The following is a 20,044-nucleotide window of genomic DNA, read 5'->3' on the forward strand; positions in this document are numbered from 1 at the left end:
AGCTACATATACTGTCTATGCTAGGACCCTAATCATGCAGGCCTATAATCTGATCAGTGAACCTCTTGGCAACCACCAGCGGCTAGGAACAAATATGTGATATGTAAGAAATTGACAAGGGGTTGCTGGAGATTGAAAGCGCAAAATTGATTGCAACAAGCAATGACACTGTTAAAAGTACAATGCAAACTGTAAATATGGACTATAGTATTTGCCTTCAAAATAATAGTTGCACCTCTTGATATTTGAAGCTGTAAGGCAAAACCTTTAATTTGAAGGTGAACATTTTGCTGTTTGCGTTGCATTTTTGCAGGTTTCCCTACAGCTCAAGGATTAATAGTGATTGTTTGCTGACAAGTCAGTGTCTTCCACGTAAACTATGGATGACCACTGCAATTTGCTAGCAATCAAAGCAATCACAATGAAGATTTTGTGTATTTCCTGACCAATCACCAGTTGGTCGGGGAATGCAATACTTATAAAATGCTTATTGCTCTGTGGCAAAATCATGAGGTTGAAAAAGTGATAATTACAATGTGTTCCAGGAATCATAAAAGCAAATTATTCCCATCCTCAGTAATATTTCTGGAAATGTAGTCTGTCGTTTTCTACGTTAACATGCAGGCAGTAGTTCTCACGTTTTTTTGGAGTCATTTTGATATAATTTTAAGCAAAATGATGTTCCTAAAATTGTCAAAGGGGTGTTGAAACAACATGTGAACAATCCTGTAGCGAGTTAAACATTTGCATAAAACGTATTAATACTTCAATGAATCGTGCAGAGAGGTGAAATGAATGAATATGTGACAGACTTGTCCAAAATCTCTTGGGGACTGGGTATGTGCCAAGCTCTTTAAATAGGTTGCTGTGGTTTTGTCTGACTCAATGACCTCAGCATTTTTAAAATTCTCGCAGCATGGCACCCTCATGAAAATAAAATGAGATTTGGCATCATATTGTAGCTAGATGGTTAACTAATAAGAAATTCCCATTTCCCAGAGCACATAGCCAGTAGCCTCAATGTGTCACTTAGCATCCATTCAAATATACAGTTTTAAAACTGCTTTATTCTTACCACAAATGGCAGCTAATGAAAACCGTTGCATACATTTTTGCTACTCAACCACTTTTAGCTGCTTGTTATTTATTCACATGTTTGCTCTTGATCATTAAAAGCCATTTTTCTTCTGGTTCCTGCACCAAACAATGACGTTTATGGTATTAAACATGTGAATTTGAAAAAACAACCGCTTCTTTCTCTTTCACTTCCTGGGTACATATCAGGAACATGGAGGCTTGCAAGGCAAGGTTATTAGATAATCTAAAATGGAAAAATTCAGTGAAGAGAGCACAGACTGTGGGTGGGAGATTGTGGGTGTGTGTGCGTCAGCCAAGGGTGTAAGGGCCTGAAAAGTGTTTTTCACAAATAGAAATGTTAATAACTCACCAAGCAGAGTAGATATCAATTTATCGAGTGGAGGTATGAGGAAGGGGACAGAGGGGTAACGGCTAGAGGCAGTGAGGCTGTATGTCCATAATGAGTAAGCACATGTTATGTTTGGGAATTTTTTTTCTTTTTGGCATTATGTGAATCAAATCACCCGTAGTGACCTTGGTAAGAACAAAGTTAAAATTAGATCCTGCATTTTTTTTTTTACCTTTAAACGACTGTATTATTTGTAAAATTTTTTGAGAACTACAAGAAGCCTCGGAGAGCACATCCTCTGCCAAGACCAGTGCCTTCTTTTCTGCTTCTTTTGGCTTCTCCCTGTAGAGGTCACCAAAGCGGATCATCTGTCTCCATCTCACCCTATGTCTAGAGGTATTCCCCTTTTCCTCCTGCCTGGCAACTCCATGCTTAAAATCCTTTGACCAGTTTACAAATTTTGTCATTTTAAAAGGAAGAATGCACACCAAGTTATAACGAAGTATGTCTTTGCCTGTGGTCTAAATCTGCACCACATTTCATGACTTTCACTTTGGCAGTTTTACATAAACTACCAGACAGACTTTCACTTTAAAATTGCCAGTCAGCATTCCTGTGAAAAAGAGTAATGATTGTATAATTTTGACACACATGGCAGTCAGACTGAGCCAAGGTTTGAATCCAGGATAAAACGCTCAGCAATGGATGAACAAACACAGACAAAGAGTCCAAGTTTTACACTTCAGTTCAATCAAAGCTCCAGCCCACAGATCTGAAATCTTTACCTAATAACCGGGACAAGAATTTATGTCATCCGAATTTGTCCGTAATTGCTTCTTCCTGTTAGTTCCCATTGGTTTCCAGGGTAACAGAGAAACGAACGTCATCAAGAAACATCAGATATGGCTGAGGAAGAAGGAAAGGGGACCCTCAATGTGAACTCCCAAAAGTGTGTGACAGAGCAAGAGAGATATAAAATTAAAGATCCGTATAAATCATCATGTCAAAGTCCATCTGGCGAGCTGTACTAAAGCGTTAAAGTCTCGGTCATAGATTTGCGAAACTGTTTGCGCGTGACTCTGACATGCATTCCTTGGGGCTAACTCTGAACCCCGAGAGTGTTGAGAGAGTGCCCCATCTCTCTTCCTGAACCCTCCTCAAAAATAATTGAATTTTGGATGGATCCACTGAGAAGGAAGCACTGTCAGGGTAAAGACGAAAGTGGAGGCTTGAGGAAAAAAACAATCAAGGAATGAGAGGCAGGTGACAGCACCTTTTGGATGAGCTTCTCTTTAAAGGATGATACACTGTGAAATGTTTGACAGGACAAGCTTTCACAGGGGGATTTTTGAGGGAGGATTTAAAAAACCCCAAAAAACAATTTCATATTTTTCTTGGACATCTAGTATCCATTCATTTCTTGAAGGAGGATATCTCTTCTTTCCACTCTATTGTGTTTCTGATCATATTTCTGACAGTTCGACAGCTGCACTGAATCTTTCCCTTCTCAATGGCTCATAACCATGTGCCAAGAAGTAAGACGATAGCGACAATAATACATCGACACGCGTTTCATGATTACTGATAACAACTTGGGTGTTTGACCTCAATAAGCCCTTGAGTATGTGGCCATCTTCTTAAACATACTCCAGCAACATCAGACCCAGAACATGAAAGTTAGACAACACAAGTCTAACTTAATTATATTTTTTCGTGGACTTGTCGGGTATGAGTGCAGTCAAACATTCCTGCTGGCTACAAGCCCTGTCTGCCACCAGCAATCAGATCACTTTCATTGGCTTTCATGCCAGTCTACTCAATACTCGAGTAATCAGTGCAATCAATTTTGAAACTATGGACTGCTTGAACTGTGGCAAATCTATGCTTTCTATTGGACAGACCGATAAAAAAGGAGTAACCACAGAGTGTTGTTATAATTAACCGATCATGCTGGGAGGAGGAAGATGATAGGATATTTAGGGTTAGAGAGATATCTTGTTAAACAAAAAAAGCCGAATTAATATATTTTGTGCTTTTTGCATGACGTTTCACAATTGTTCACAAAAAGCTCAAAAGTTTCACCTGATACTCAAATATGCCCGAAGTGAACGGAATTCTGTTTTTCATGTTGGCACAAAATAGCAACCACTTACTCCGCAAACATTTTTTTACAAGCTCAACTAAGGGCTGCCTTCTGCAGTTGAATTCAGGACAACCACACCGACGATTGATGGGATTGACAGCCACAGGCCCACATCATACAGTCAGGTCCATGTGTTTTTGGACAGTGGCACAGCATTTGTAATTATTCCTCTGTATAACATCACAGTGGAGTTGAAATCATTGATGTGATTGAAGTGCAGACCTTCAGCTTCAATTCAAGGGGTTTCAGCAGTAACCAGAAAATTGATTGACATGCAGTTTTATGGGCTTGGATTTTTATTTTTATTTTTTTTAAACTGACAATATGTGGTCCAACGAATGAAAACTAAAGTGGGTGATCACAAATTCTTTCCTTGGTTAAGAAAATCTTCTTCACCACATCAAAGTAAGTCAAGAAACACCAAGGCAAATTCAGTGTCTGCAATCAAGAGATATGAATGTAGCCACAAAGGGTTTACAACAAGGTGCAAACCATTGACTACACTCACGAACAAGAATGACAAATAAGAGTTTGCCAGAAAACATCTGAAAGAGCCTGCACAGCTGTGAAAAGTATACTTTGGAGAGACCAAGACTAATTTGTACCAGACAGATGGGCAGAGAAAAGTATAGAAAGAGCTCATAAATCATATCGCATCATCTGTTAAACATGGTGGAGACAATGTTACAGCATGGGCCTGTGAAACTGGATCACTAGTGTTTATTGATGATGTGAATGCTGATTGAAGTAGCAGGATATATTCTGAAGTCTACAGGGCTGTACTCTGGATGGATAATAAGCCAAAGCATAGTGCAAAAGCAACCAAAGAGTTTTTCAAGACAAAGAAATGGGACATTCTTCGATGTCCTTAATCTGAACCCAATAGAGCACGCTTACTCTGAAGACAAAACTGAAGGCAGAAAGTCACAAACGTGTACCAACTTATGGTGGCTGCATTAAAGGCCCCACAGAGCATCTCAAGGGAGGAAACACAGTAGTTACTCCATGGCTTCTAGAGTTCAAGGAGTCACTCATTCCAGAGGGTTTTAGAAAAGTACCTTATATTCCTATATTTAAATTTATGTTAGTCTTCCTATTTTCAGGGGCTAATCAGTAACTGGACACACTGTGTATAAAAATGGATGTAATATCTAAATTTCTATTTTAATACTTTTGTTAAACCCCTGGAAATAGAGCTGAAAGTCTGTGCCTTAATCACATCTTGATTTTCTGACTTAAAATTCACTGTGGTAGTATACAAAAGGAAAATTACAAAGGATCTGCCATTATCCTAAATGTAGGCCCAAACTGTTAGTACAGTGTGCACAAGGTTTTTTCACAATTCAAAAACTTTGACTTGGAACAACATAAGCAAAGTTTTATCAGCACTGTATGGAGGATTCCTTACAAAACACTGGTGTTGCATCTATGTTCAGCACTGGGAAGACTCACTGCATACACGGAGCCCACAGAACAGGACATCATTTGGTCCAGACTGAGTCTGTTTACCCTGCTGCTCTTCTGGCAGGAGATACAAGAGTCTGCTGACAGCGGGGCAGCGTCTTCTCTCAGACTGTAAGACTTTTCAACACCCCTTGAAGTTCACCATCAATAAAGGCTCAAATGTCAATAATCCAAACTAACTTTGCTCTATATAGTCCACATCACACCCTAAAAAAATAAACTAGTTTTAAAATATATTTTAATGATAAAACACTGAATGCAGTGCTGAATTTATTTATTTATTTTTGGAGGATAAAGCTGGCATTGCATATCCTATTTTGTCTCTTTGCTTTTATCCATTTTTGTAATATCATACCACGATACCATACTGTTGCATGTCTGTACACTTGGATCATATATTTCTCAAGTTCCTATGAAAAAATAGACCAGTATCTTCAACAACAGCTTTGTGAAACTTAAATTATGGAGCCAATTTCCTCCCACTAGCTGATTCTTCTGTATATTTAAACCCATCATTTGTTCCTATCTTGGCAAAGCTATATTTACACCCCAAGAGAGTAAGAGCATTACTGTATTTTCCTCATCAGTATAGTCAGTACCAACAAAATTAATTACAGCACATCACGAGTGCACTTTCTTAACCTTTTCAGTGGTGTTCTCTTTGATTTTTACAGTCTTGGATATCACTGTTAGCCGCAGGGACACAGAACAGAACTGGTGATTCAGTTACTTCCTCTGTGTTCAAACCAAAGAAAGGGGCCACAGGTTTTGTGCTAATGTTGCAGACTTGCACCCACCATGGAAAACTAATTAAAAAGATAAGATTTTTCTGTAGTGACGTGTAGCTTTTCTGAGGTGGCATTGGTTGCAGAAAGCAAGAGCCGATGACAATAAGCCTTTGACAAGAGGGAACGCAGCAATGTCGCCATATTTGGCTGCTGCCCAGTTTCGCATGCCTCCGAATTTCTCAAGAGTTATTGTGACTGTTCAGAGTTTCTCCAAAAAGGCTTTCTGATACAGCTTTTCAGGCTTCAATGTGAAGCATCTTTGTCCTGACTGAAATGCCATTTGAAGGACCCTTGTAGCCTATGGAGGAATTTCAGAACCAAGTGTATTGCTGAGGAATGTTTGTAGCTGCTGGCGACGTCTGAATAAACACTATTAACTGCAGTGAACTTTGGGCCCATCTGTTTTATCTTAGATTAAATTGGCTTGAAGGTGTACTTTATCATCTCACTAATAAATCAAAGAATCCCTGTGTGTTCGTCAATCCATCATTTTCAGCATACTCCTGTGTATTGCAGGGGACCCAAGTAAGCGCAGTGTCGCTTTTGAGATGGTTTGGGGCAGTCGTTGTCTTTAATGCAAAGATACATTTCTTTTCTTTATTAGGAAACAGACCTGTCTTGCATATTACATTAAAATATCCCATAATACATACATCATAATGACAGTTAATTGAGTGTTTAAGTTCATCATTCTAGCACACACATGGATTCAGGCAAGAATTCGTAATTGGAGTGTAATAGCTTTAAACCTACTGCGTTTGACTGGCATCGATTGAAATGCCATCTTATCCCCATTATCACCGCAATTAGTGTCACTACAAGCTACAATTTAAGGAGTTTTCAATATATTAAGCCAGATTCACTGTTATCCACTTCTCACAGAGCGTTTCCGAACATTTGTGCTCAAAGAGAGATACCGAGATCTGAGCAGGCACCTGATTATGTTATTTTGGTTGCAAGTAAAGGGGGATAAGTGTTGAAGGTAGTTGACAAAGCAGAAAAGCCTGGTTTGGCTTGATAGAGATGCATCTTGACATTTCATTAACAGCATTGCCCTGATTATACAATAAGTCCCTGAAGAGGTGCTAATATAAATAAAGCAGAAGCAGATAAACAAAATTTGCACATAGAGATGCTGATTTTTCTCCAACTGACCTTAAGGCTGATAGAAACTCTGTAATTATTGGCTCAGGACCTTTTTTTTTTTTTTTTTTTTTTTTTTAAGGAAACATCTTCTGCCAAAATCTTTGTCTTTTATTTTTCTTGGATGGTTTCAGCACATTCACAGCTTGCCTCAGTATGTAGTTATAACACATGCTTTTCTTTCTTTGTAGGACTGATAAAAAAAAAATGAAAGCTCCCATCCCTCTTCTGATCCTGCTTCATGCTGTTGTGGTCCACTGCCTGAAAGTTGTGTCGAAGAGAGGCTCAGGTAAGTCTCGTCTCTGTACGGAGTATTGTGCAAAAGTCGTGAGCCACCTCACGCTTCTTTATATTTTGCTTCCAAGGACCCAGGCTCGTAATTTTAAAAAAGTGGCCTTGAACAATAGTTTGAGCTTTCTGAAGGTCTTTCAAAGTTGTTCTTTGGATGTTGGCTGCTTTTACACTAATTGTCATTTTAGTCCTGACCATTTTCACAGGAATACAACACTGTATCTACACATAAATTGCAGTTTTTGGCACTTTCTGCCTGTCACAAAACGTATAATGTTTCCCAGTTTCTTTACCTGAATCTCTGCTGAATGCCAAACATACAGTAACATTATGGCAGACATAAAATAGCCTTTTTATTCAGCAAAGCCTGGTATAGGCCCGGAGAGGTCCTGCACTTTTGCAGAAGTCTCGTCAGAAATGGTCTCAGTGAAAGGGTGGCTGTCAAGAAGCCATTCTTAAGGAAGGGAAACTGGAAGAAAAGGTTGATTTATGGCAAATTACACAAGAATTGGACTGAAAATCAGAGTCAACAGATCTCATGAAATCCAAATTTGACAACGGTTTAAACCAGAAATTTCAATGTGTACAGAGGAGGTCAGGAAAGAGAGACAGCCATCTGGAAAACACGGTGGAGGCACTGTCATGGTTTGGGTCTTCAGAAAGCCAGTGGTGTTGTGGGTGGATTGGCCTCCGCAGAGTCTGGACCTCAACAGTAGTGGAAGATCATCTTGAACATCAGAAAACAGAGCAAAAGGCAGCCGAAATCTAAAGAGTTTTGAATGTCCTTCAAGAAGCCTGGAGAACTGCTTTAAGAAACGACTGGAAAGCTGCCTATGAGAGTTGTGCTGAAGAATAAAAGCGGTCATACCAAATATCAACTATGATTTGAATTTGATTGCTTATTGGAATTCTCCAAACTCTGATTTTGTCTTATGTGTTGTATTTCCATTTATGCTTGCACGTTTCAAAAAGTCACTATACCTAATTCACGTTTTGCTAGTAAAATATAAAGAAATGATATTGGCTCAAGACTTTTGCACAATGCTGCATATGTAAATAGTTTTAACATTACTCCATATCCAACAGTACCTACAACAACCACATTAATTTGCAGATATTTCCTTGAACCTACCAAAACTTCATCAAGGCTCAGTGTTTGCTGTAATAGAGCGAAATCATATGGTCTCACACTATGGCATTTGGAGAGTAGTCATCATACTCTGTTACCAGCTGCAAACATGTGGTATGGCTAGCTGTGTGTGTTTGTACGTCTCATTTAGAAGTGAGCAATATAGCTTCAAAAATATATCATGGTATTTCAAGAAGTCATTACAGGAAAAACAAAATACTGAACGTTTTATCGATCCTTGCAGGCTGCAAACAGCAGCATTTATAAGTAAATAGATGAGGGGCATTTTCCATCCCTCTTTTCCGATGTGTGACTGTCACTGATCTAAGACTACCTAATTGGAATCTACTGAAACAAGGTGCAGGCAGCAGTTGCATTACACTGCAACAGTAGTGACACAGGATTATATCCAGCCACAGCATAAACCAAATGTAGGCACAAAAGTAGCCTAGGTAGTAAAAGTGTAACATAACTACTTAATTTTGTTTAAGAATCATTGAAGTTAACATAACCTTTCAACTCTTAAGGAGTATTTTCACATAATAAAACTGAAAAAAGTTTTCTACCTGGGATGTTGTAACTTGGCTTGCTTAAAGCCCTGCTTTTACCTGCTGCAACCACATCAGTAATTTCCATCCACCATTTGCTCTTCCTGTCATATGGAGCCCAACTAGCCAGTGCTAGTTTTGCATTTGTGTCTCAAATTACCAGCTACTTACTGTCTATGCCCTTGTAGCCTGGTTGTACTCTATGTTTTTCCTCAAATGGTGAAACAAGTTTGTTGTTTTCACCTTTGGTGGGAACAGCTATGTTGGAGATTGTTGAGGTAGCTCCTTTTATAGGTAGTAAATCATCACTGGAGGTAGGGCTGTGCGATATGACCAAAATCTCATATCCCGATATAAGAATTCTATCGTCCGATAACGATATAAATCACAAAAATGTAACATTTTCTGTAAATTCTGTGAAGCTCGGGCAGCTCGTCTTGCGGGAAGTGTTTCCAGCTGCGTGTCGTGTACTTGGAGTCGAGTGTTTTAACCGATGCATGAAATGATACATTTTTAGACATAAGTTGTAACAGCCGCCGTTTTCTTTGTGAGTATTTATTACACGGCGTGCTGCGGGGAAAAGCCTGTTCTAACGTTTGAGTCTAAGGTTTATTTTTTAGCACCTGGCGGCTCTTTTTTACTTCTCATCCGTAAATAATCTGCTCTTTCATGTGATTCAGTTTATTTTGAAAGGTTTATGTGGAACATAAACAAGCGGACACGCGATGCTGTTACCGTCGTTGTTGCTAACCACAACGCATAAAAACAGTCGCTTGTCCGTCCGTAGTGTGGTTATATAAAATATAAGAGAAAGAGAGAACTTTAAGAAATTAATATAGCCACTACAGTGACCATCAAAACGATGAAAAAATATTGCCGTAAACAGTTTATTTTGCGACACCACGAAACAAACGATAGCGTAAAATGAAACGATAGACGTTTTTATATCGAACAGCCCTAATTGGAGGCTAACGCATGGCTCTTGCTCTCAGACATGCTTGGGATTGTCTCGTTGTTGTGTGCAATAGAGGATGTAAATGCACTGTAGCAATGTTACAACAACAACATTCTTGTATCACATAAAAATTTATACCAGTATTATTAGGATAATATTGTGGCTGATGTAATACGGCACAGCCCTACTGTCAGCATGGCACAGTGTGCCTCTGGAAGCACATATTGTAACAGGAAATACCACCTAGGCTGGTTTTGAGATGTAGGGGGTGTTTATATATATGTACTTTGTAGACAGATTCAGCCAGTGCAATTATTCAGTCACACATGTGTATTGGTTCAGTAAAGGTGAACTTCAAAGATGGGTGTGGTGCAATCCATGAGTTATATAGTCAGGAAAAGCCAGAAGTAGTGCAGCCAAGGGGTCTCCTTTTTTCTCTAAATACTAAATAACCTTTAATCTTCTTTTGCTCAAAGCTGTCTTTATGATCCCTCTGTTTTGTTTTTAATAATCTAACCTAAAATCTTTACATCAAATCCCCTTTTTAACACTGCAGGCTTCAGTTTGCGTTCAGTGTGTACTTCCGTTGCACAGCCAGTCAATGCAATGAACACTGCTTAGTTCAATAGTATGTGCTGGTGAGAGGAAGACACCCAATGTTCTTGGTTCTTTCTTTTCCTAGGCATGGGAAATGCACTATTGCTGCATCGAGCCTGTTAAAGTGATGACAGTTAACATTCAGACAAACCCAGGATGATGACAAAATCAAGCGATGCATCATGCACCAGGTGGCATGCTGGTTACAGAGTTTTTATGTTGGCTAAATGACTGCCAGCATGTTTGATGGCAGTTTGGAAAATAACATGAACAAAGAAAATAAACCAAAAAAACTAAGGGAAACAATGTGGGCTATATACACACCAGGGAGACAAAAAACATGTTATATTAATAATATTAATGAAAAGAAGTACATGCCTGAAAGTCCCACATATTAGCATTCTCACACTTAAAACAAGCCAGCTTAATAGTGAGTGAAACAATGATCGGTGAGTATTTTTTTCCTGATGGACTAATCATGGAGTTGTGGCCTTTGTAGAAAATCAGATGCTTACATGAGCGTCTCATGTCTCCGTCTCAAGAGTAATTAAAAATGTAGATGCAAGCTAGAAATATCAACACTGGCATATATAAGGCAGTGTACTGCCAGTCTTTTCTTTTCTTTTTTTGCAACAGCTGCTTGCATCTAATATCTTTTTACCAATGCATATTGGACGCAGGTGCGGGAATGGCCCAAGGTTCATCAAAGGGCTTTCTGCTTTTCCAGCAGAAGTCCCCACGGGCCATCTCTTCGGATGCTTCACGAGCCATTGCCTGGGGCAAGGATTTGAAACGTGTCCACTGATAAATGAACACCCCGTTCGAGCCAGACCTCTGGCTTTTGTTCCTTTTCTTTTAGATTGCACAGCTTTATTAGAAGCCACACTGGTTGCAAGTTAAAGCTCCATTGTAAAAATGGGATTCTGGGCAATGAAAGCCAGTTTGAAATTGCATTGCTTTCATTTTTATGGAACAGAAAGAAGCAGCGGGAGTGGGCAGGTGAGTATCCCTATGATGCAGGTGTTTTGTTTTTGTTTTTTTTAAATCGGTGTTTCTTTTGTTTCAGACAAATCTAGTGGAGGGTTTGTTTTTTCATTTTTTTTGTTTGCTTTTTTATGTTGCATGTTTATTGCATAAAGTATCTGGGTTTATGTTCTCATTCAAGAGCCAAAACTTGAATCACAGCATGGCTTTTCTTTGATAGAAATCCTGGCGTGTGGAGGACGTGTTATATACTGTCAAAATCCTGCAAACAATTCAAGTTTTGGTTGGCTTTTACAGCTGCAAAGCTTTTACTTGCCAAACGCTTTGGCTCAAATGTGGAAATACATCAATTTAAATGGCCTGGCCTGGTAAATGGTCTGTATTTGTATAGAGCATTACTAGTCCCTAAGGACCCCAAAGTGCTTTAAACATTCAGTCATCCACCCATTCACACACACATTCACACACTGGTGATGGCAAGCTACATTGTAGCCACAGCCACCCTGGGGCGCACTGACAGAGGCGAGGCTGCCGGACACTGGCGCCACCGGGCCCTCTGATCACCACCACCACCACATTTAGTGTAAACCAGAACAGTTAAAGGAAAAAGGAAAAATCAATAAGTCAAATGTTTGAATCTCTAGTAAGACAAATGCATGGGGCTTTACTGTATACTGTGAAAACTGTATCAGCCCATTAAGTGAAATTCAACAACCTGACTGACTTCCTTAGGCACGAAGACTCCGTGATGTTGCACTTGCCTTCTGTTTTGCCGGGTCACACAATCACACAAAACCTGCAGAGCGCTGCACACGTGCACTGCTATCATCTGTACATTATTAAATTCCAAACACTCATCTCTGAGTAATGCTTTGTCTGCATTTGTACTCGGAGTGGAACGGTGCAAAAACATGCACCGCATATCTGCCATACTAATCCTCAGCATGCATAGGTAGCACAATGTATGCGTTTGTCCTCTGCTGTGGTTCCTCTTTGTTAGAATGCTGATATGGCTTGAATGGTTGGGCGAACAGAATAATTATGTGTATTTTTGCTTAATACAGCATATCAAGATAGCTGTTGGAGTAAACCCCCAATCCTCCCAACTCCTGGATGCACTTCCACTGTTCGGTATTTTCAGGAGATGATGTTCAATCCATGGTGTAAACATTGAAGGTATTTTTTTGGAGTCAGGTTTCTTTAACTTGAAACATCTTGTACGGTTGTTTCTTGGAGGCTATTGTGTGTGTGGACACCAGCACTAACAGGTGGAAATCACTTATTTGAGAATTGTTCATTCATTTCTCATTAAATAATGAACTATACCCAGAAGTCTTCATTTATTACTCTAGCTCTGAGAGCAATTGCTGACATTTAAAGGAGGAAAAATGCAGAAACAAATGATTTAGGAGGCCTTTTGATAAATATTTGGCACAGACAGCAAAATTATGAGTTGGAAAGTTATTTTTGGACAATTTGTGTAATCAAAGTTTCTGATCTGTGCTTGGTCATTAAAAAAGTGCCTTCTAATAATGGGTTGTGTTGCTGTTATTGTTTTAAATGCACAATCAGCTCCCTTGTTGGCCACTTTTGCTGTACTATACAATAGCTGCTCAGCAGAGCTGTGTGATGAATCCCTGAAAGTGCAGGTTTTGTTACTCGTCAGTGAGCTGAATGGAGAAGAGTCCTCTTTCGATGCAGCGCACAGCCATTTTTGATTTGATATGAAATAGAAACTTGAGAGATCACATAAGGTCTCTCTTTAGCCTCTCTGAGGTAATAACTATGCATTTATTCTTCTTCTCACCTCTGAACATGGATTACAATCAGAGTGAGAAGGAGCTTCAGAGGTCCTGAATGCAGAGCAGAATAAAAGAGCATGCACCTGGGCACTGCAAATGGAGCTAAACAAGTTGAATGCATCCTAAATACAGTAAGAGATTTCTAAAATGTTTCACTGCCAACACCACTACTGTGTTACACTCTAGCTTTTGCTGGGTCCTTTTATCTTTCTGTTGGCCTATTTGCTTGTGTATCTGTTTGAGATATTTACTGCAATGCATCTCAGCTGTTTAACATGTCTGCAAATAAAACACTGGCTGCTTTGTAAACTGGACCTGCAATCAGGCCAACAAATACAGTCTTGCATGAGCTGTCTTTTATTTTTGAAGGGAAAAAAACCCATATTATATGGAAAAGACAGGCTTAACCAACACACTGTTAACTACTGATTTGTTACCAACTGAGGTTCTAGTTTTGCTAATAAAAAAAAATGGCTTAAAAAAATCATCACTGGAAAAAATGAACAGTCAACCCATTAAAGTAGCTTTTAATGCAACCAAAGCATCAAAACAGGGACAATTTGCAATGCTGTGGTAATCAAAGACCTCAGAAAGTGATATTTAGTGACTTCAATTAACAATAGCCCAAATCCTGCAGTCTTGAGCGACCCCTCATTTAACTGAATTTACTTCTACGGAGCCAGACTGTCATGTAATTATTAAAAGTGGTCTAGAGCAATAGTCCTTCCAATCCTCTTGAGCGTCTTTCAGAGTTTTTCTATGGAAATTGTCAGCTTTTCCGCTCCTTTTCAGTCCAGTCCATGTATCTCATCATTTTAAGAAGAATGTTTTTCTTGTTTGGTTGTTTAAATCACTAAAACTGGAAAAGGAGAAGGCGAAAGAGAAAGTGTCAGGCCTAAAAACAACATCAACATCAGATGAAAATCATGTCCTAAAGAAATAGGAAAAAATCCACTTGACAGAGAACCTGGGAGATGCTTTACTTTTTACTGAAGCCTCATCAGAAATGATCTCTGAAGGGTGGCTGTCAAGAAGCCTTTCTTAAAGAAGGGAAACTTGGAGAAAAGGCTGAGGTATGCCAAATTACACAAGAACTGGACTGAAAAATGTGGTAACGGGTTTTAGAGAGTGATGAATCCAAATTGGAAATTTTTGGTTCAAATATTCATCATTACAGAGGAGGTCCGGAGAGGTCAACAGTGAGTATCTACCATCTATAAAATAGCGTGTAGGCTTGGTCGTGGTTTGGGGCTGTATTTCAGTCAGTGTCATTGGAGATCTTGTTGAAATTGTTAAAATTATTAATGCAGGAAAGTATGGTTAGATTTGGATCCGCCATGCAGCACCTTCTGGAAAGAATCTAATTGGCAACAGCTTCATTTTTCATCATGACAATGATACTAACACTAACATGTGTTAGTATCATTGTCATTGACATTGCCAATGTCTAGGTAGAAAAACAACCAACAAATGTTCATGGATTGTCCTCCCCAGAGCACAGACGTCAACATTACTGAAGCAGTGTGAGATCATCTTGACAGAGAACAGAACAAAAGGCAGAAACATTCAAAGAAGAGCTTTGAATGTCTTTCAATTAGCCTCGAGAACTATTCCTGAAGACTCCTTAAAGACATGACAAGAACGCTGCCTAACAGAGTTCAGGCTGTGATGAAGAATAGAGGCGATGATACCAAATATTGACTTTAAACCTCTTTAGAAGTGTACAAACTCTGTTTTTGCTTTATACGGTATTTCCATTTATGTTTGTACGTGTTTGTCCTAGCAGAAAATAGAGAAATAAAGTATGGTTGAAGACTTTCATACAGGTAGCTAGGTAACCAGGTAGATGTCCTGCTTTGTCATCTATTTTATTCTAACTGGGACCATAATTTACAAAATGGACATCATGCTGTATGAAAGAAGATTTAAAACTAGCATGGCAGACCATAACATCATTAGGGAAATGCTTAAGTCATAAATCAAGTGAGATGCAGGGGTATTTTTTTCATAGACTTCTATATAGTCAGATTACCCTCTACCACCAGAGGACTCACACACATCTTGCCATTACAAAACAAATAAAGGAAAAAAATGCCGTATATTTACCTCGGTTTTTTGTCTTTCATACACCGTCTTGACGGGGAATAAAGCTCAAGTGCGCTATTGATGCACAACCTGTTGGGAAGCATTTTAAAAACAGACTGTCAGACTTTTTATTGTTTGTGATTTATATCTTATGAGGCAGGAGATTAACACTGTCACTGTCATTTTCCAACCTGTTTTTCTCGCTGCTGATTGGTGGTGTCATCTATTAAAGTTTACTTGTTGCAGTGCTGGAAATATTTCGATTTCACATTCTAGTTTACAGACGTCGCCACCTTGACAAAAACTGTTAGTCCCCCCCCAATGGACGCTGGTGACAGCTGTACAGTCACCATGATATTTGTTGACATTGATTGAGATAAAGTTAGCCTCTCTCCTTCCCCCTGCTGCACAGTCATTAGTCCCCATTTTTTCGCCAGACATTGATGAGTCCCCTGACGAATGATGCTTACCTTTCCACCGCCTCCCAGTAATTCCAGTAATATATTATCCATAACGCTTGGCTCACTGCGAATGCATCATGTAATGCGTCGTGCATATGTAAAAAGACGGCCTCCGACATGCGTTCGCTTTTGGAAATTGAATACTGACACGCTCCTCCACTTCTGCTTTCTATTTTTTTATTATTATTAAGGATAGTCGAGTCCAGCGTGTCAGTCTGAAGAGTATCTGTAAATAAAACTCAGCACCTCAACAAGGCCTTGGTTCCCATTAGATGGCGGCCGCTCATAATCTGTCTCTCCCCTTGCTGTTTATGGCGGCAGATAAATACAAGTCCATGGCACGCATTTTTCTCTCACTTTGCTCGCTTTTTGGTTCCACGCTTGGAGCAGGAAGAATCAAGGACACCCTGACAGTCAATTAAATTTACAGTCTTCACGCCACGCGCCATGCAACTCTGAGAGGACGTCAACATTAATATGTCAGTTAAAGCAGTTAAAGGATAGACTCCCCCACCCTACGTTAATGGGGCTACTCACAATTTGGCCAATAACAAGGCCTCTCTTAATTGGACAAGACAGTGATTCCTAACAGGGGATGTTGGCGCACAGTGCAAATTCAATCATGGCGGGCGCCTCGACTTTGTAATTCATACTGCGGGATGTCAAATATGGAAAGAAGGTGCCAGCAAGAGTTTTGAGGGGCACGGGTGAAGTGATCTTTGCCGTCTGTGCCCACTGTGATAATTGGTGGGAAAGCAATATGACCGGCTTCATGAAAGGAAGTTTTAGCCAAGATTGAAAACTGGAAGTCAGAATTGAGGCTGTCAGCCTCTTTGTCTCTCTGTCGTAGCGCACGTACAGAGTCGCACGCGCGCATGCCGTTCATCTTCCCTTCGGTCAATACTGCACACCTGTCACAAATGCTGAATGACTCCCTCCACTGCAGCGCCCGTTCATAACGAGGAGATTGATCGCACACATGCTATTAGAAATAAACTGGTTTGCCACATGGAGTTGTTTTCCCTCCCCCGCTGCCTAGAGACCGACGCTACTCAACAAGTGTGACAGATATAGGCCTCTTGACAGCTGGGGTTACTATGGATATGTTCCAGTTTTGGGGGGGTTTTGCTTTGGAAACACATGCCACAGCCTTCCCTGTGAGATGGATGAGAATCAGTCAGCTGATTTATAGGAGGAATAGTGTGTCCGTGGCCTGTTTTCTGACCTGTTACAACATCACAGCAGGGGGAAAAAAGCCAGAGAAGGGTGTAGCCTGCTGTAGCTTGGTGATGATGTGTGGCTGTAGGTTGAAGTCCTTAAAGCTGATGTGTGTGGATCAAAGATGTATCAGATTTATTTGATGAAGCCTCTGGTGTGATTGGATTCGGGTTTACCGAAAGCCAGCTTTGGGAAATGGGGCGGAAGTGTAGGTGGAGCTAATACAGTGAGACACCTGTCAGTCAAGCAGATAAAATTCACACTTTTCCTCTAAACTGTGGCACTTTTTTTTTTTTATCCATCTAGTTTCCTTTGCTGTGAGTTGCCCAGTTTGGGATTGTAGACATGTCAGCCTCTCTTCAGAATGTAATGGAAGTAAATGTCACTCACCTTGTGCAGCACTAAGAAAATACATTTGAAAAAGTTAGCATCAGTGTCTCTTTCATAAACTAGAACCCAGTCACTCCAAAATAAATAGGTACATAAATAAATCAGCAAACTGCATCCTGAGCAGGTTCCTGTCATTGCTATTTTCTTCCTGCCAAACAAACCTGCCATCTGTACAGATAGAATCACATATCTACCCCTGCTCAGCCTCATGCTCATGGCAATGTGACTGGATGTAAAGACAAATAGTCTCCCGCTCTGCTGAGCTGTAATGATAGCAAGCTCCTTGGTTGGCAGATATAGTTTGCTAGAGTTCAGATAGTTCCTATGTAAAAAAAAAAAAAAAAACAACGTTATAATACTGCAAAAAGTGTCTAAGTTATAGACTGTGAATAAATGAGGGGTATTTGAAACTATGTCATCACCAACTGGCTTTGTTTTGGGGTTGTGTTTTTGGGGGGGGATTTTAAGTCTCAAACTTGGTCTGCTAGCTGCTGCCAACAGGCTTTTAGATCAAAAGTAACCATATTTGGGTGAGATGTGATTTTCCACCTATGGCTAACACCCTTGGTTAGCAAACTGCATCCATATCCCAGCATACCCTTTGTGACCATGTGGGGCCACACTGTGCAGACCCAAGCGGCCCTGGTGCTGGTTTGAAATATGGGCACCCTGTGGGCCCGCAGCAAGCCTCACCCTAATGTGACCTATATTTCACTCTGGTACTGGGACCCACAGTGGGTTGCCCTGGGACTCCATCTGGGCCACACATTTCACACTAGTATAGCTAACAGTAAGGGAGCAAAAGAAAGAAGCAATTAAAAGAAAGAAATTTACTAAAACTGGAGCATTGCCATCTCTGAGTGGGATTTACCTCAGAGAAAACCATAATGGATATTTCCATTAAAATAAAACTGATAAAGTTGGGAAGTCCAGTTCATTGTTCAATTATTAGGGAAGGTAAGGCAACAACTGTGCGTGTCTGCACACCTGTCAATCATAACTCCACTCATAACTCTTAAGTCTTAACAAAATCCGAACCTGTGAGTCATGAAGTAAATTAGGTACATGCAATCAGAAAGCTGTCTAAATGATTGGTTTGGAAATCCTCAAATGAGTAAATGAAATGGTGAGGTTAAAAGTGAGGGATTAAAATTTTCAAATATACAATTTCCGTGTTTAACGCTTTCATTTTTCTTCCCACCTTTGTGTTGTACTTTCCTGTCTCTGTTCACTGACTTGGAACCTCAACTGTCTGCAGGCATTTGACATTAAATACAATATAATGCATTATCTTCATTTTAATATTTCTCTCTGAAAGATAATACATTCATTTCAGGCTCCCTTAGCAAATTATGCAGCCCACTTTAACAGCTGGGGCGTTTGGTACCAATTTGAGAGATTATATGTGTGGATGATAATGAGCTTTAGTCCAAAAGAGGATTTAAACATGGAGAAGGCTGGCCACTACTTAATGTAAGAAAATCTGGCTTCCTGGTTTAGGAGAGAAGACTTTAGAGAAATAAAACTCCCCAAAGAAGAAAAAGAAAACAGTGAAAATAAAAAGTAAATAAAATATAGTTTGTAATCAGGTTAAGGCAATTTGGACATGAACAGCAATGGTCCCGGAAATTATATTAATTCCCCTTGACTGCTTGGCTCACACAAAGCTGTGCCACGGGGGGAAATGAAGCTGTAGTCTCTTATTCAAATGCCCCGAAGGCGGCGATGGGACGGTGCCCAAAAATATCACACGTTTAACCTGGGGCTGCTCTGCATGATTAATCCATGTAGGTACTCCCCCTCACTTGGCGTCAGTCCTTTTCTGTCTCTCTATCCGGTAATCTTAACAGAATTTCATTTTCTTTTTTTCATGTTTGTGCTTATAGGTGGTCACAATTAAAAGCAGTTCTTTAGTTTCTCTCCTTCACATCAGCTGTGCTGCTTTCACTTCAACCACCGTGCCATTATTTTGCAAAGCCGCCTTCTGCCACGTCTCGCCAACCTCTACAAAGTAATGACTGTTGCTGCATTTGATTGGCGACTATCTTGCCAGACTGCATCACCGGGGAGTCACATTACAATTAAACCAATACGCTGGTGTGTAATCCTGCAATCATCATTATAGTTTGTTAACTGGTTCAGCCCAAGTACGAAAGGCTGACCTGTTTTACTCATGCAAGATTATCTTACTGCAGCAGCAGCATCTCTGATTTCTTTTTGAAGGTCTAATTGGAAAGCAGTGCCTCCTACCAGGGACAAAATTCTGTGCTTCACCTTTAAATTACACGCCTGCTGTATTGGTTTCAGAAGTGAGTGGGACCACCCCCCTGGTAAAAAAAAAAAAAAAAAAAATCGAATGGGTTTGTCAGATTTTTAGGCAAATCTGACAAACGACTACTTTGGCATCCACTTGTCGCAACCCTCGCAATCTTCGAGGCACTCGGTGCTTTTTCCTTCCACCGTCTTTAATTCAGTGTTGCGACACTTGGAGTGCATCTATTGATTATAGCGCTAAATTTGTTTTGGACTGATGCAACTCGCTTAAGTCAGACTTCTGAGGGGAGTTCACTGATTTGCATGGCAACACTGTCTCTTTTCATTTTCCAGCATCAAACTTTAC

The 20,044-nt window shown here is 40.0% G+C and overlaps 1 protein-coding gene across 2 annotated transcripts in view; it reads left to right on the forward strand.

Moving 5' to 3' along the window:
- LOC120737552 (interleukin-1 receptor accessory protein-like 1-B) overlaps positions 1–20,044 on the forward strand; it is a 324,999-nt gene that overhangs the window by 14,997 nt on the left and 289,958 nt on the right. For both annotated transcript variants that reach the window (XM_040038339.1, XM_040038340.1), the window contains exon 2: positions 7,156–7,253. In XM_040038339.1, coding sequence (XP_039894273.1) covers positions 7,172–7,253 — 82 coding nt within the window. In that variant the 5' untranslated portion in view covers positions 7,156–7,171. The remainder of the gene's footprint in view (positions 1–7,155; positions 7,254–20,044) is intronic.

This window comes from Simochromis diagramma, unplaced genomic scaffold (assembly GCF_900408965.1).
Source record: "Simochromis diagramma unplaced genomic scaffold, fSimDia1.1 OVJJ01000413.1, whole genome shotgun sequence".
In the NCBI taxonomy this organism is placed as follows: Eukaryota; Metazoa; Chordata; class Actinopteri; order Cichliformes; family Cichlidae; genus Simochromis; species Simochromis diagramma.